This window comes from Micropterus dolomieu, linkage group LG02 (assembly GCF_021292245.1).
Source record: "Micropterus dolomieu isolate WLL.071019.BEF.003 ecotype Adirondacks linkage group LG02, ASM2129224v1, whole genome shotgun sequence".
In the NCBI taxonomy this organism is placed as follows: Eukaryota; Metazoa; Chordata; class Actinopteri; order Centrarchiformes; family Centrarchidae; genus Micropterus; species Micropterus dolomieu.
This window is the reverse complement of record NC_060151.1, coordinates 16877206-16894665: the sequence shown is the minus strand read 5'-3', so window position 1 is coordinate 16894665 and position 17460 is coordinate 16877206. Positions and strand designations below refer to the sequence as shown.

Genomic DNA, 17460 nt, shown 5'->3' with positions numbered 1-17460 from the left:
TCTCTGCAAGAGAGTAAATAAGCATATTTCTCTACATGTCAAACTGTTCCTTTAAAACAACAATAAATTGGGGATCATACAGTGTATCCCGGCTTCTTGAACTATGATGCCAAACACACATAGACTATACCTCTATACCAGGTGACACTCTGAAGACAAGGTAAAATAAATAAATAAATAAAATAAAAAGGTTTTAGTCAGAAACTCCTGAACTGCACTTCATGGCAAGAAGCAAACATTTCTCTCCACCGTTTCCTTTGCTCAACAAATCCATTATTTTAATCAGTTTGGCAATAACAACTACAATTGTTTTTCTATATTTCCTGAGTTGAACCAATCACGATGCAATTATCCACACCACATATCTGAACCTTTAGATCACAGCTCTGTTTCACTGTCTGCCATCAACTATGTGCTTCGCAACTAAGCAGGAAATAAAGCCAGTTTTTTTTACAAGGCTGGACCAACTAACTGCTTCAACTTCAGACAAACCTGTATTTCTTTTAACTTAAAAGCTGAATCAAGATTTCCACACGAAGAAACAAAGTGACTCCTAGTGTGTCAAATTGCAATTGTTTACACTTAACAAACAGCAATTCTGTTGAGACATGATGTCCATCAGCATGTCTGACAGTCGGTCATGGACGTTTATAAGTGACACACATTAATACAGCATGTCCATGCATAGAGCATGGATTACTAATGCTAAATGTAATCAAACATTAATCTACATGATTTTAGCTCTGATGCATTAGACTTTGTGATTTACTATTCATGCTGATCCCTCTTCCCCTTGGTTTGAGGTTTCAGTGGAAGAGTGTTTTGCCACCGGAGAGCCTTGCTTACTGCACATAACGTCCTCTTTGTGGTTTATTTAAATAGACCCGAGTTACACCTTCGATTTAAATGATGTTGACTGGGGACGAGAGGCATATGCAAAGCGTCAAAAAGGATGAGATCAGGTGCTGAGATGAGCTCCAATCTGACCTCAAAACTGAATCAAAGGAGTGTGAGTGAGTGGGGGAGGAGAGAGGAGGAAGCAAAAAGGGGAGGGGGATGTGGAGGAGGGAGATTTGTGTGTGTTATATTTTACTGTAATCATATTGTGCGACTCAAATCAGGTCATGCGAGCAAAAGAGCACTCAAATATGTACTTGTTTTAAGGAGGTGTTAGTGTGACATTTTTGTTTTCGTAATGTGAACTTTAAATTTACATTCCTGCATTCATTTGTCTGATTAGTGCAGCCAGTTGTATATTGTGCACAGCATCAAAAACCAGTAAGAATTATAGTTTCATTTGACTTACTTGCCGACTAGCTTTATGCTAGATTGTCACAAAAAATGCAAATATTACTGTTGTAGCATCAATATATTAAATGTAATTATCAGGTTAAATTAGTCTGTGCATTCGACTTAACAGCTAAATTTTAATATACTACAAATATCAAATACAAAGAGGTATTAAAGGATCATAGTTCAGCTATAGATGCTTCATGCTTTTCTCATGTTATTGTTTGATCCAACATGTTGCACTCTTTTATGTGCTGTTATATCGTAGTATCCTGAACACATAAAATCTCTTAATTGGTTATCAATGAAATTACGTATCAGGTAACTGATGATGTTGCAGGGGTTCCTTTTGTGTTTTTAGATTTCATAATTTAACATACAGGATGTAAAACCTTTTGTAAAGCTTGAGAATGAACTATAAGATTAGTAGTGGACTTCTTAGCAGGAATAACCTTTACAGCTCGTTATGCAACTGCAGCAGGTCTAGGAGGATTGTACTTTAAATGTAGGGGCTCACGCACACAGCTTATAAGTTCTCAGGTATACACTGATGCCTTTGTGCCCAGCAGACAGAGTCCAAATAAAGACTCTACTCATGTGTGTCCTTGGATCCAGAAAATCTACTCAACTTTGCACTCCGATCAGATGGTGGCAGGAAAGAAGTGGTCGAGATGCAGAGCTGGATATTAAGCCAAGTGAAGGATGGAGGATATCCTGCTGACCTCTGCTTCCTGTGACCTCTGTCACACACACGCCATCACCCTGAAAGATTAACCCCCTCACCTTCCACAACAGGATGGAGGTTTGGAACCCCGTCACATCCCCTGGTCTAGGACAGTCTAAGGCCATGATTTGTGGTATAAACACACAGAGGAAGATGGATGTGCAACTCCCAAGCATCAGCGGAAAGAAAATCACCTCAGAATCAGCATAATATCCCCCACAAAAGGGAGCTGAAATCCCTTAATCAAAGCTGTTCTGTGGTGACATTCGCTGCGTCTTCTCTTCTTCAACTTAACAAGACCACGAGTCCACAGCTATCGCTAGCGGATCTGATAAGCTGTACTGTACAGACAGTGGTATTTTGAGCAAATTGCTAACGTCAGCATGTTAGGTATAACTCATAGTTAGCATGCTAAGAAGTGCTAATTAGCACTAAAAACAAAGTACAGAGGAGGCTGACGGGAATGTCATTCATTTTGCAGTACTATTTGGTCATAAACTAAAGTATTAGACATAATGAAATATTGACCTGATTATGGTGCTAGAGTCAAAAGCCAGCAGCTCACCAAAGTCATAAGGATTCATCATCTGGGAGCCATGGATGCTTGCACCAAATTTTGAGCCAATCCATCTGGCGGTGGATGTTAAAATTTCACAATTTCCTCCCTACCTCGGAGGTATGGAACGTCATTCCACTTGATTACATTATGAAGGGACCGATTTTGGGGATAAATGGGGGGTTTTACGGATGTGATAGGGTGGCTTGTGTGTGTTGTGGTTGGATGGGGGGTCAGCAGAGGGTTGATCACCCTCTGGGCATTGCCGTGGACACTGGAGCATATGAAGTGGTATGATTGCTCAATCAGGTCACGTGAAGTCGGTCAGGAGTACCACAGACGCTTCCCATGACGGTCGGGCCTAATCTGCCAGACGTGCGTCCCCCCGGGGTTATGCACCCTCAGAGTCAGACAGCCCGAAAACCACACACATGTTCACTTCAAGCCACAGACTTTGAGGCCGTTTTGCGGTTTGGCCATGAAAGAGTCCAGTGTGGTTTTAATACACTAGCAAGTTTTAATGACCGAACAAAACAGACATTTAGTTGATTTTAAAGCTGTGTGCTCACATTCCCTTTCATCACAGAGGATATCTGGGCCACAGCAAGAGGTTTTGCTTATGACTCATAAACACATTAGCATGACATTTATGTGGAATAGAGCGTACTGAGTGTGTTTGTGTGCCAGAGAGACAGACTCAAGAAGATAATTGCTTTTAATGGAACTTGAATCTGACTTTCATTGAGGATCGCGCTGCCTGACCAGCTCCAGCACTGACACAAATGGACAGTAACACTGTATTTGTCTAACCATATTCCCAAAGCTATCGCCAACATTATACATATGACCTATTTTCCACTTGTAGCGCAGAGAATATTCAAATCAGGACTTGCTCTGTGTTATAACTACTATGCATCAATCCACCTAGTATGCAAAATCTCTTAACTATTTGAACTAAAGTGTGAATGACTCTTCCTGGGCCCCAAACTGGAGGGGCTTCACCCAGACTTCCCCTTCCTATACACTCCCAGTTTCCCAGTTTTCTTGTTCTTAGTCACCACCAGATTGGAACTTAACAAGAAATAAAACAAGCGCATCTCTTTGTGGACTTTTTCCTTTGTTTTCCCCCACACCTCTCCAGGAATTAAGATTCTTTTAAAACACACAGTTAGGTCTGCATGTACCCAAACATCCAGCCATTCCTGTATAGCTGATTTTCCCACTTGCCCCCCACCTTAGGGACGTTTATCCAGGTGTAACTTCAGGTTCTCGCCGCAGGTCTCCAGTTTCTCCAGTTTCTCCAGTTTTTCTTGTCATCCAGGATCAAACTGGATCGTGCTGGATCGAGAGGGTTCATTGGATTGTGTAATCCTTTGGCCCTGCTAAAGTGAACTGACTCATTTAAGCCTCTCTGCTTGTGCCCTGTTACCTTTTCTTTATTGGAAGATGGTGAAGCATTTCGCCATCTTAATTTCAGTTTGTATTTGGTATCAGTATATTAACCGATAAAAGCTAAACTGATTTTGTACATTGCAAGTGACAGTTTTACAAATGTTTGCAGAAGCAGCTATCAGTCAAACCAAGCCAAACTGATTATTAATTAGAAAAGGAGGTAAATCATTTGCTTTTTCTTCTACTTATAACAAATACATTGTCAAGTTATAGCCTTAAACTTGCAGCTATAAGAACTAGTGTCAGGAGATCTATTTGTGTTATGTCTGGAGAATGTCACTTTGTTTAGGACTGAGAATGAAACATTTGTCCAAAAGAGACACCTATGAATAAACAAATGACTGAATACATTAAAACATCTGTTCATGCTTGACCATTGGAGTAATGCACACAGGAAGTGAGACCCCCTCCTTCTCTGCGGAGGCAGGAATGCTATAATTGAAACCGTGTGTTGTAGAAACAAGCTCTGCAAAGCTTTCTCTCTCTCTTTCTGTGAGTGTGTGTGTTAACTTCATCCCACTATGCCCTAACCTGATTGTTCTCCCTGCTTATGTAAGAGTCTCGTCCACAAGTCCTCCTTATCTAATTTGGAATAAGTCTATATTCTGGATTACTACAAAGTGTTTTGATGTATAGCTCATTTGCCAGATCCTTTTGGGACATGTGTTAGATTCATCTCTTGCACACAGCATTCTCCACAAACGTTTCTATCCTTCCTTGAATATGTGCTGCCTGTACTGTCCCTAGGCCTGCTGACCACAACTCATTGCACCAATGAAACAATGAGAGACACGAGAGAAAACCTGGAGGGGCCAGCCTCAGTGTCCACCAGCTAATTGTATTTTACAGCAAAAAACTAAAAAATAGACTTGTGTGTGTGGAATTGTATTCATAAACATCTGAAAGTAGTTGATGTTGGTATTCAGTTCTGGAGGAATTATTCAGAACATTTACACAAGTACAAATACTAATACCATGCTGTAAAGCTACTCTGTTATAAGCAAAAGTCCTGCATTGAACATGTTGGGCAAAACTATGTAAATATTATATCAGGAAACTGTAAGTATTAAAACTAAAAGTACTCAATGTTGAAAAATGTTCCCCGACTGTTATATTATTATTATATCATTAGATTATTATTTATTATGTATTGATGTGAAATCAGGCGGTGCGGTGGTACAGTGGTTAGCACTGTCACCTCACAGCAAGAGGGTCGTGGGTTCAAACCCCAGCCTTTCTGTGTGGAGTTTGCATGTTGTCCGCATGGGTTCTCTCCAGGTGCTCTGGCTTCCTCCCACCCTCCAAAGACATGCAGGCTAAGTTTATTGGTGTCTCCCAATTTGTCTTTAGGTGTGAGTGGTTGAGGTGTATTTTTAAGTGTTTTGTTCAGGACTGCAACTAATTATTATTTTCATCATCAATCTGATGATCATTTTGTCATGAAATTGATTGTTTTGTTTATAAAGTTAAATACAATTTGTTTTGAAAAACCTTGAAATGTTTTTGCATGAAAAATATCAAAATCCTTGGTTGATTATGTGACTAATTGTTTCTGCTGTACGCATACTGTTCTAAATTTACAATACATTTATGACATGATGACATCATGTTTTATAAACTTGTCATATATTTTATATGTAAACCTAATCCTAATCCTATTTTTTTAATCACTAGTAGACCTAACTAAAGGTATCAAATAATTGTAGTAAAAAGTAAAAAGTACAACATCAAGAAGTCTCAAGTAAAGTACAAGTACCTTAAATTTGTACTTAAGTAAAGTACTTGAATAAATGTTTGTGGTGCTGTCGTATTGTATAACATTATACAGAGAGGTGTTTATATGATTTAGAGCAGTGGCTGGGGAAGCCTTATGTATAAATAAGTGTCTATGTGGGGTTCCTTGTCACATTTCATTCTATTAGGCCAACATTTCATTTTCTGACACACAATGTGCCAAGTGGTTAGAGATAAATCCAAAGTCGTCCACACATTAGAAAGCAACCAAATTATGACAAAAACAGTAAAACAATCGCCACCTACTAGAAGAATTCTTTAAATCTTTTCCAGTAGCTAGGCTAAATTATTTTGCTATGAATTCTTAAGAGTTATAGCCAAATGGCACAGCACAATTAAACTATGGCGGATAATCAATAAAAACATTTATATTTCGCTGGGTATAATCTCACTAATGACTCGAGTCACGTGAGCGTTGATCAGTGAGTAGTGACGCGCAGCACTGGCCGTGTAGCGGGGCTCTGATGGGATTATCACTATCAATTTAGACAGCTAGTGTAACAAGCACTTCCTGTTTTACTTCCAAAATAAAGACAACTGCTTGTGTCACACATTTGAGTATTTTATTTTGAAGACAAAATGACATACACTTCCGCAACTATTCCAGATGTGCGTTAGCCAACTTGACACCAGCCGTATCAACTACTCTCCCGATACTAGTGGAGTGAAGGCGTCTTTGCAAGGGATAACGACAACACGCTCGACCAAAGGACGCCGCTGCTGCTGCTGCAGAAACACACGGCTCACACTAACTGACTGACTCACGTGAAGCCGGAGGGGCTGCCTCGCGACTGTGTTGCGTAAATGGCCACAACATTTCCTAAAAAGAATACGCTGCCCGTGAGGCGACAACCTGTGCACCAAATGCGTCCCTGAGATCAAGACGCGTTTTGATGTGAATTAGACCCTTTTTCGTACAACGGAAGTTTCTGCGACCGAATTTTTATTTTTTTTTGCGTGGGGGGGGGGGGGCTTGATTTATAGGCTGCAAACATGGACGAGGACAACCAAGGTATGATTCATTCAATGCAATTCAGACCGCTGACCTGTGTGGCTATTTGTCCAGGAGACATATGCCTCTTTAGCCTGACACTGTTTCTCAATTTCATAATAACAATATTATGGACAGTGAGTTCGGCCTATGCTGGACTGGACATGGAGTTAGTTCTATGCCAGGCACATGCAGCAACACCGATCTGTCATCTTTCCTACATCAGCATTTTCTGGTAGAGCTCACTGACGTGAAGTTGCCTCCTAAATGAGCATAAATAAGGTTTTATGTCTCGTGTGCCAGATGTGTTAAGGTAGAAGTATTGACCTACATTCCGGTGGATAGAGCGTAAATGGATCAGCATGATAATCAGTGTCATTTATTAGTGCGGTTTGTGTTTATCTAAAGGCTTTGTCAGCTGTGGGCTGCTGTCAGTCTGGCCCAACAGGTCCTCTCACTGTCCGCCAAGCCATTGCCACGAGACAGGGATTCATTTGACTCATGATAAAAGCTGAGTTTGTGTTAAGGATGTGCTGGCACAGATGAGTCACTGCAACAGGAACACGAGGACTATATGATACGTATATCCCACATAGTTCAGCACTATGTGGGTTTAGAAACTTTTGAGGGGGGGGCACATTTATAAAATGAGTGACGATATGCTCAGACTGTGAAAGTATGTAAAGCCTATGTACAACCCTCCTTCTTGGCAGTAATTAATAGTTGCATGATTTATTTAGTGCAATAAATGGATGTCAAATAAATAAAAAAAGATAATTCCGACAAGAAATTTTATAAGTGAATAGCTGCTATTTGCAAAGAGCTTACAGCCATGGACTGATTATGAGACAACAGCCTGGACACGGATATGTAAAAGGTCACACAGGAGTAACTCACCCGGACTGAATCTTTGTGGTCGTTTTGTCTTTTTTTGGTCATTTTGCATCTCTTTGTGGACGCTTTGCCTCTTTGTGGTCATTTTGTGCCTCTTTGTGTTCGTTTTGCGTCTTTTTGTGGACGCTTTGCGTCTTTGTGGTCATTTTGTGCCTCTTTGTGGTCGTTTCATCAACTTTAGAACAGGAAATTGTTAATGCTACTTCATACAGAGGTTCTGGTCCAGGGACCTTAGGACCTGTTGTGCCTGTTTAGTAATAATCCATGATGCCAACAAGGCCCCTGGTTCAGCAAACCCTTCTAACCCTGTAATCATAAACTGCACAAAATCACATACTCACAGTTTATCAAGATTTAAACCTGCAGGTGAACAACCATCACTCTGACCCATGTCATCTCTGTGCGTCAGCGGTATTCAGTCCCACATGCACACCGCTCGCAGAGCTGCAGGTTGTGACTATTGCAATGCTTGGAATGTGGACATAAAGCCGTCATTGTGCTGTGTTTGGCCGGCTTGGCCTCCAGCGGTGGCACATGTCCCCACAGACAGTAGCACAGCCCCACAGACAGACATATGGTGCTGTGATGCCAACCAGGGATAGCTGACAACAGCCGGGAGCATATAAACACACTCACATGTATTCATGGCTGCACACTGACACTCACACAAATTAAATTTTCCCTTTTTCCCTCATGGCACTGAAGATGGATGGATCATGACCTAAAATGATGTGTGTGTGTGTGTGTGTGCGTGTCAGCAGGTGTGAGTGTGTGATCAACACCACAGTCTGCCCTCTCATCTAGAATAAATAATGCCCTAGATGCTGCAGGAAAGGAAGGCTGCAGAGCTCTTGTTTGTTTTTTTGTTTTTGTTTTTGTTTTGGTGTTTACTTTTCTGTTGAACAGTTGGGAACATTATTCACAATTTGATGCTTTTTATCAGAAACACTTAGCAAGCACACACCCACACATGAGCCCACAGCAGAGTTGGGCGCTTTGGGGGGTAGCAGAGCGAAGTACATGATGAACGATCGTGCTGGTGCGGATTACAGGCATGGATCTACTCAAGGTGGTTGACAAAGTTCAATATCTTGACAGTCAATCCTCACAAAGGCACATGCACGTTGCCAGGCCACAAGTCGAGTGAGGAGAGAAAGCAGAGGACGGAGTAAGATACCAAGGTGTCAGATGGAGAGTAGACAGCCAGAAAGGTGTGAGAATGGAAAGAACATGTGACCGCAAAGAGTGAAGAGTGAGACACAGTCGTAGTAGCGCTGACGGTGAGATGTCTGAGAGGGAATGAGAGAACAAGACAGGAGGTGTGTGTGTGTGTGTGTGGAAGGGATGAGGGTGGCGGGGCGGCGTGCCAGAGCAACGTTGTAAAATGGCCAAAAAAAAGTATGGATTGCCGCCAGTGAGACAGTGAGGGAGAGTGGACTAGATATTCTGACTGAATCAATTCTCCAGTGTATTACAGGAGTTTCTTCCAATAAAAAGTCCTTCTGTTCTGTCATAATTAACTCACTGAACAGCGAGCGGTCTCTGGCCATCCGTAACTATCCATCAAACCAGGTCACTCCTTTGATGGGAAGTCAGTTTTCATTTCTTTTCCATCTCACGCTCTGTTTTTTTTAAGTTTCACCTCCTTGGTGGTTGTAAAAGAGATCGTACACATGATCTTTAAGCCTTGTTGGTGGCATCGCTTTCTGGGTGGCAATGTCGGTCTGTCAGTCCACCACTTTGGTCTAGGCTGGAGTATCTCAACAACGATAGGATGAATTTCCATTAGCCTACATTTTGTGCAGGTATTCATGTTCTACAGGGGATGAAGCCTAATGACTTTGGTGATCCCCTGACTTTTTCTCCAGGGCCACCATGAGGCTGACCGTTTGTGGTTTTGAATGAAATGTCCCAAAAACTATTGGTTGGATTGCTATGAAATTTAGTACAGACATATATATCTCTCTCAAAATTAATTGTAATAACTTTGGTGTACCTCAGATGTTTCATCTTGCATCACTATCCAGTACAGCCTCGCCTTGGATCTCATTGTAGGTTTTGTAGAAGAAACCTTTCTTTTATCTTTGCTTTTCTTTCTCCTGTTGGAATCTTTATATTCTATATCTTACTTTCCTGCACCCGCCATAGGCAGTATAGCTCCATAGCAATCGACCCGACACACATGACAGTCAACAAACACTGCTTTGTGCCACAATGGTCGCTCAATGGACAATGGGCCAACAAGAGCCCATAAAGCTTTGCTACAGTGAAACCTGTCTGACTGAGCAGACTCTGAGTATAGCTTACTGTAACACATTCTCATTTCGCATGACTGACTTTGACTGTCTATCAAATGTACGCCTACAGTATCCTCTGCTTCAGTGTAATCTTTGTTACTTGGTGAGCACAGTGTTCAATGGAGACTTCATTAAGAGGTGCCCATATGGTATGATTAAGATTATTTATGCTAGACGCTGGTTCCGCAGCATGCCTTATGACGGCTTGCGAGTTTACATGCCGCTCTATTTACATACTGTGAAAACCGGCCATTTAAACTGGGCAGTTCAGAGTGTGTGTGAGTGTCAGTGTGTGGTCTGTGGTGTTATGGCACAGTGTAGCCCAACTCGGAAGAGGAGAGACGCACATGACTCGCTGGGCTTCGAGATCTCAGAGACACTCCTCTGCCGTCTGCAGGACAGCTTCCTGCAACGTTTAGGACTTGTGTTTTTGTATTTGGAGCTGATTTGCAGCTGCTGTCTTTTCCCCACAGCCCACGCGTTGTCAAATGGTTAAAAGAGAGGAGCGTCCTGAAGTTTTCATGGAGCGTAGGAACAAATTATGCTTTACCACACACCCCTTAGTGGTATCCAGATTGAATATCTTCCTTGCACCGGAGGGACTGTGCAGTAGAAGCTCAAAAATCTAAACATTTCTGTACAAATTACCTCCCAAAAAAAGGTCTGGTGATTTACAGTGGAGGATAGTTCATGTGGCACTGGCAATAATGAGGTTTTAGTACGGGTTACCCAGTGTGGAGTCAGCTGTTGTGTCTAAGCTGTTGTTAATTTCAGGGAGGTTTGGCAGGTAAATTTAGGGCTTCTGTAACAGGTCCAAAGAACAAGTGTATTTTGTTAAATGGTGAAACATTTGGCCACTGTAGGAAATTTGAAAACATGGCCCTCCTGCAACCTGTAAGCAGGAGTGTGCTCTATTTCCCTGACCCGAGGGGGAACGCTAACTTGTAACCACAGGACTGGAGACCTGAACCTGTCCCATACCCACATCTGAACCAACTGAACCCTTCTGGTACTGCCAGATTTGAGGCCCAACCCTGACTTGAGAGCTGAAGATAAATTTTTATTTTATTTTATTTTATCTCGGGGCTGAATCGATTAGTCGACTGACAGAAAATGAATCGGCAACAATTTTGATAAAAAATGAATGGTTTGCTTTTTATCAAGCACAATTGCAAAATGTTTACTCGTTTCAACTTCCTGTGTGAATATTTGCTGCTTCTCTCTGTTTTATGTCATTGGAAATTGAATATCTCTTTTTTGGTTTTTCTCTTCAAAATATTCTCATACAAACGGAAGATGTCAGCTTTTGCTGTGGAAAATTGTGATGGACATTTTTCACTATTTTCTGACATTTGATCATTTCAACTATTTATCGATTAATCAAAAAAATTATTGAAACTTTTATCATTTTATCCAAGACTGGCTGACACATTGGCTACACTCGTCTTTTTGCCTCGTTCCACTTTGCATTGCGTATTCTTGCAACTCAATGGACTGAAGAACGGTCTACTGCTCTTGATGAAGGCAGTTCAGGTTTTATTTTATGGGTTATATCTTTTGTGATCCTTTCGGCACAGCTCAACATCTCTACTGCTGTTCTCTTGGCTTCTAATATATGTGTTTGCATCAGTGGCTAATTACAACAACCATCCATGTCTGACGTCAGTGTCGACCATTCATCCCCTTGATTGGTTAATTTTCAGGGTTGAATACGCGTATTAATACTTAAACAAATTTTTTTGAGTCAATGTTTGGGGCAATGGGATTACGAAACCACAACATTTTTTTGTATGAATCAAGCAAACAAGACATGTGCAGGTAGCCAAATTTTGTTACATTTAGACAGAACCGGGATAGCTATTTCCTTCTGTTTCCGGTCATTGTGGTAAGCTAAGCTAACTGGCTGCTGGCAGTAGCTTCAGCTTTAGCATACAGACATGAGAGTGGTATCGATCTTCTCATCTTACTCTTGGCAAGACTTTGAATTAGCATATTTCCCAAAATGTATTGACTCTCTTACCAGTGAGAATTATATTTCCTGTTTTTTGTGTTTGTGTGTTTGGGAGATGTATGTGTGCATGTGTTTTAGTCTCCAACAGCGTGACTCACCTTTGTTAAAGAGTGTGTGTTTTCATTGTTTTGACTACTGTGCGCTCTCCCTGCTCTCACACTGGCAGCCATGCACCAGCAGTCCAGCTCACCACGGCTCAGTAGCTGCTTTGAGAAGTTGATGGGGAGATAGAAAAGACTTCTGGCTTCTGTATGTGGCTTGATGTTTTACTGTACAGACTCAAGTCTAGGTGCATGTTTGATCTTTGACAGAAAGGTCAGTGAACACAGAGGGCCCTTGTTGAGTTTGGCCTCCCACAATATCAGATATCGCATTACGTTTAACCATGACATCCCCTCAGTGGTTTAAGTTGGACTCAAAAGACATTAAGACAGACTGACCCCATATGAAAGTCAGCTTTCTGGATTTGGATTGCTTCAGTACATGATATACTTGCATCGACCTGTAAAAGTCTAAAGTGAACATGAAGCATGTGTGCAAATCCTCTTGGACCTCCGCCCTGTTTTCTCTGCCTTTACAAAATGGGTTTGAAGGACTTTTATAAGTGCCTGTGACGCTGATGGCAAGGCTTCATTTTTGTCTGGAGCAGAAGAGGAAAAGCACACTGGGGTTTTTAAAGAAAGTATTCAGTTTCCTCTTCATCCAACAGACCGCGCTGTGCTGTAAAGGGTCTGCTGCTCAACACAGTCACAGATTGGGATCTGTCTTTGGATCTGTCATTAAGAGCATCAAGGGGCTCGTAGAAGGGAGGCGTGAGGCAAATCGTGCTATTTTTCTTCTCTTTGGAAAGGAAAATCAGAGCGCGATAAAGGACCCGGGAGTCTGAAGTCATGTGCTGAAGTGAATTTCAGGCGAAAAATGTCATGCTCCACTTGGGCCTTTGTCGAAATGTGTGTGTGGTTCAGGTCTGTCGGAAAGGGTAGAGAAGGCTGAGCAGAGTGGACAGGAAAAGGCTGGGTAGGAACAATTATGTAAGCGTTTAAAGATTGACCTGATGCAGGAAAAAGGTATATCCCTCTCTGACTGTCAGTTCATCCAATGCTTTACACTTTAGAAACACAACCAGAGGTGGAAAGAGTACAAAAATATTCTACCTAAGTAAAAGTACGATTACTTTGATGAACTTTTACTTAAGTACAAGTGAAATTACCGGTATAAAAATCTACTCAAGTAAAAGTGTAAATGCTCAGTAATTGTATAGCGCCTTTCTAGTCTTTGCGACCACTCAAAGCACTTCTACAACACATCACATTCACACACTGGTGGAACAGCCACCAGGGGGCAATTCAGGGTTCAGTATCTTGCCCAAGGACACTTCAACATGAAACCTGGGGATTGAACCGCTGATCTTTCGATTAACAGGCAACCCGCTCTACTTCCTGAGCCACAGCCGCTTTAAAATTTGCTCGAAGTAAAAATGACTTTTTTAACCTATTTATAGTTAAATAAATTGCAGTCTTTTGCGATTTGATAAAGGAACAAAGCATTGAGGGAATGCTTTGGGAACAAGGGAACAATGACATTTCATGTTATAATGAGAAGTTTGAGAGTGTTTTCGCTTCATTAAGAAACTATTGTGTAACAGATTAGACTCTGGCGGACCACACTGGACTGGGACAACGGGAAACACTGGACTGTATGAAGTCATATCCCTATTTACATTCAAACAGGTGGTAATTTTAATGGGATATCATAAGCGTTCGTATAATAAATAACTAGTTACCAGCAGGTTGCTAAAGCCAACCAACATTGTAATGCACTGATATCTTTTTGGCTATTTGGAGCAAAGCATCTTACCTAACTCTGAAAACTTATTTTTAACCACCAACAGACCTCTACATCAGGGCTCTCAACTACATTTGTTTGTTTAGCAGACCTTGTGGGGGCCAGACTTTCAGTTGCCATATTACTGTTTAATATTTTCAATTTTCGCAAAATTAACGTTTTTATTAGGTTATCAATGTGACCAAACTCCTTAAAAACATGGTAGGCCTATAATGATAAATCTTCATAGGCCTACTTAACTAGACCGCAGCCATGGAGTTCACTGAGGAGTGATGGTTAAAATCTTTAATGATTGGCATTACTCAACCGTTGTGGACGCTATTATGCAGCTGCGCCGTTATTGTGCATGAGTCACCTGTAGTTACTAGTGGTAACAGCACAGATGCCTTTTAATACCACAGGGCACAGAAGTCCGGGGCAGCTAAAAAACTATTATCGGGCAGTTATTGGTATTTTCCATAATTATGTGAGCAGTCATGTCTGAGAAAGTGGAGGTGTGCAGCTTATCGTCTGCAACTCTTTATCAAACAGCTCGCTGTGTCTTTGTGAGAGAGAAAGAGAGTGAGAGAGAGGAGGAGGGGCTGAGTGATCTTTGTCCTGCATGCAGCTCTCTAGTAAAATATGATTTTACCAATTTTAAATAGTAAAAAAAATCAATATGTGGAGATCAGCGTTGATATCGTGATTGAATGATTTCCTTTGATTCTCTAAAGATGGGTCTACTTTTGCATTGTGTGCATTTCTTAAACAATATCAAACTTTTACTCTTTACTTAGATGATCAGCTGTACACCACTGTCATGCAAGCAACAAGCAAAATGTCTTTCAGGTATCTTCCTTGCGGCCTCCTCAATGTCCCTTAGACACACATCACAGTTGTTTGGAATGGTACATCCCATAATGTCTTTTATGGTCACGTTTACATTGTTGTAAGGCTTCAATGTAGTGCAACTCCAGAATATTCAGTGTTTTCTGTCGGCCTAATTCTTTTTCCTAGCGTGCTACTAAGGAAAAGTAAATTATCAAAACCCTGGGTCTGCCCCCTTAAACACTGATGATTTAAATCATTAGTTGAAAGACCCCTAAGTTAAACCTCAGTGGCTATGAATAATATATTTCTCAAAGTCATAAAATATTCTGCCTACACTGTCAAGTCGACTTTAATATTCAGGTTCGTGTCTGGATTCAGGCTTACAAAACACTTACTCTAGAGCACCTTTTGTATTCAGCTCTGTAGACTTCTTTAGTCTGGGACGTCTCAACCTGTCGGTGTGTGTGTGTGTGTGTGTGTGTGTGTGTGTGTGTGTGCGTATAGCATCTGGCCAGCCTCCAGCCTCTTACAGCCCTCTTGTCTCCCCCTCCCTGGGGCTCGTGGCACTGCCACTCCAATGGGGCAACCCTGCTTTTAAGAAGGGATTTGTAACACTCTGTGACTTACTCAGGGGGGTCAATGTGTCAGCAAACTACTACAGCTCATCCTCAGTCTTTGCCAGAACTCCCTTTTTTTTTCTTTTGCAAAATGAGCATGTTTCCACCCCTACCCCCTCTCCTGTCTTTGCTGTAAGATGCTGCTGCATCATGCAAAATTCATTTTTTCTTTCGTAGGGAGCGAGGATGAGCTGTGACTGCGGCGAGGTTGTTGTCTTTCCTTCCACGTTCCCCATCTTCGGCTTTGTGCTGCTCAGAATGACAGTGGTGTACTGTTTGTCACTGAGAAAGGAACACAGTAGGATGACCACGTGACACAGGGGCTCTTGAGCAACCTGTCAGTGTGAATGTGGGTGTACGCTTGTAACAACGTGTTTGTACAGTAAGTCTGTTTGTATATGTTTAGAGAGAGAGAGAGAGAGAGAGATGAAGACGTGCAGCAGTGGCACAGATTCAAAGAGAGACTGATAGGGAAGCGGATGCTGCATTCAGATTCTCAAAGTAGGTTAGTGGTGCAAGGCTCAACCCAGCTGTGTATACCTCATGCTTCTCTACTCCCAGTATTTCACTTATGGAGGCTTGTGTGTGTGTGTGTGTGTGTGTGTGTGCATAAATGTGCATCTCTTTATATGGTGTGCACACAGAGGATTAGTGCCAGCCCTCTCCATGCATAGACAAATGGAGGAGATCAAGTGGGGAGGGATATGGATGACGGTTAGTGGATTATAGGTCAGGGGCTCGGGGAGCTCACTGTCACTTCCCTACTTGAGAGAAACACACACATACACACATTTTTAGTTTATCACATTTTATATAAACACGTTTCAATCATGACAAAAAAAGAGCAGGAAATAAGAGAGAAATCCTCTGTCCTGTTTTCTGTTCCTGACACTGGAACTGTCTATAATGTGATCTATATTAACATGTTTCATCAGGATGGTCTTCTCCTCACTCATCATTATTTTTAGGCACTTTTCCTTTTGCCCTGAGACAACTGTTAAATTGTTTTAGGATATAGAATAGCTATTGTTGCTGTAGTGAGGACTGTGAAATATAAAATGAATGGCCTCGACAGAGCACTTCAGGGCCCCAGAATCGTCCACAAGGGCATCGATGACCAGGTCTTTCTACAGGGACAACGGCAGCTTGATTAATGGCTGAACCTGAGGTGCCTTCAGCCACCCCCTACTGCTATAAACGCACCCACGCGCGCACATACGTGCTTTCCCTCGTTATCCAAATTCTCATAACTCATGACTGCTGTAACACACACACACACACACACACACACACACACACACACACACACACACACACATACATAAAGTCGCCTGAGGGTATCTCTGAGGGCGAGTGATTTACGGTTGCTCTCCAACACACATGTATTTAATCTCTTTGTTGACCTGTGTCATGCTGGATGTCTGTCTTGCAGTGAGTACACGCACTAGAGTTATCCTTGAAAAAAGCTTTTTTGGGCTCTTGATAATGTAATGTGGCGAGAGGAGCATGGTGCAAATGCTCCATTATTAATCATCATCATTTACCTAAACTAATGCAATAATGAGTAATTTTTTGTTTTTCCCTCTGGGAATACGCCAGTCAATAATATTGACAACATCAGCAGCTCTCCATTGCTGGTCGCGATACTAGCTTATATGAGAACAGTTGGTATTCAAAGGTGTGAAACTGAATATATATATGTGTGTAGTACAGTACAAGATACTGATCATGTATTCTGGACAGCATCATCATGTATGCCCAGTCACTATTTTCATATCTCTTTTTACATCAGATTTTCCTCCTGTGTTCTTCCTGTATTACTCCTATTAGCTGTAGGCTATAAGCATAGGGGATTATACGAGGAATTTGATGTTGCAATTTTTAATGAAATAATGAGTAGGGCTTACTACCCACCTATAAAACCTCCTGGCAAGAAAGCGTGCAGAAACAAGAGCGTTTTTAAATGTTTGCTAAACTTCCACGATCCGTATGTATCTGGCGATCTGTGCACACACATTTAACAGTCTGGAAATGTATACAAAAGAATGTCACAAATGTTTGTATACAGGAAGCTTTTCGAAAGCAAAAAAGTTAGAAATTGTACATAAAATATGTGTTCAAATTGCTTGTTATGTGGATTGATGTCTGGATCACTGTGATCAATTGTGAGTACCCAAAA

General features: G+C 41.5%; 1 protein-coding gene across 1 annotated transcript in view; it reads left to right on the top strand.

Annotated features, from left to right (window-relative positions):
- Window positions 1-6443: 6443 nt before the first annotated feature.
- The window catches only part of cyth3b (cytohesin 3b), a 42924-nt gene continuing 31907 nt past the window's right edge, over window positions 6444-17460 (top strand). The window contains exon 1 of the mRNA XM_046042318.1: window positions 6444-6828. Within this exon, the coding sequence (XP_045898274.1) occupies window positions 6810-6828 (19 nt within the window). The 5' untranslated portion in view covers window positions 6444-6809. The remainder of the gene's footprint in view (window positions 6829-17460) is intronic.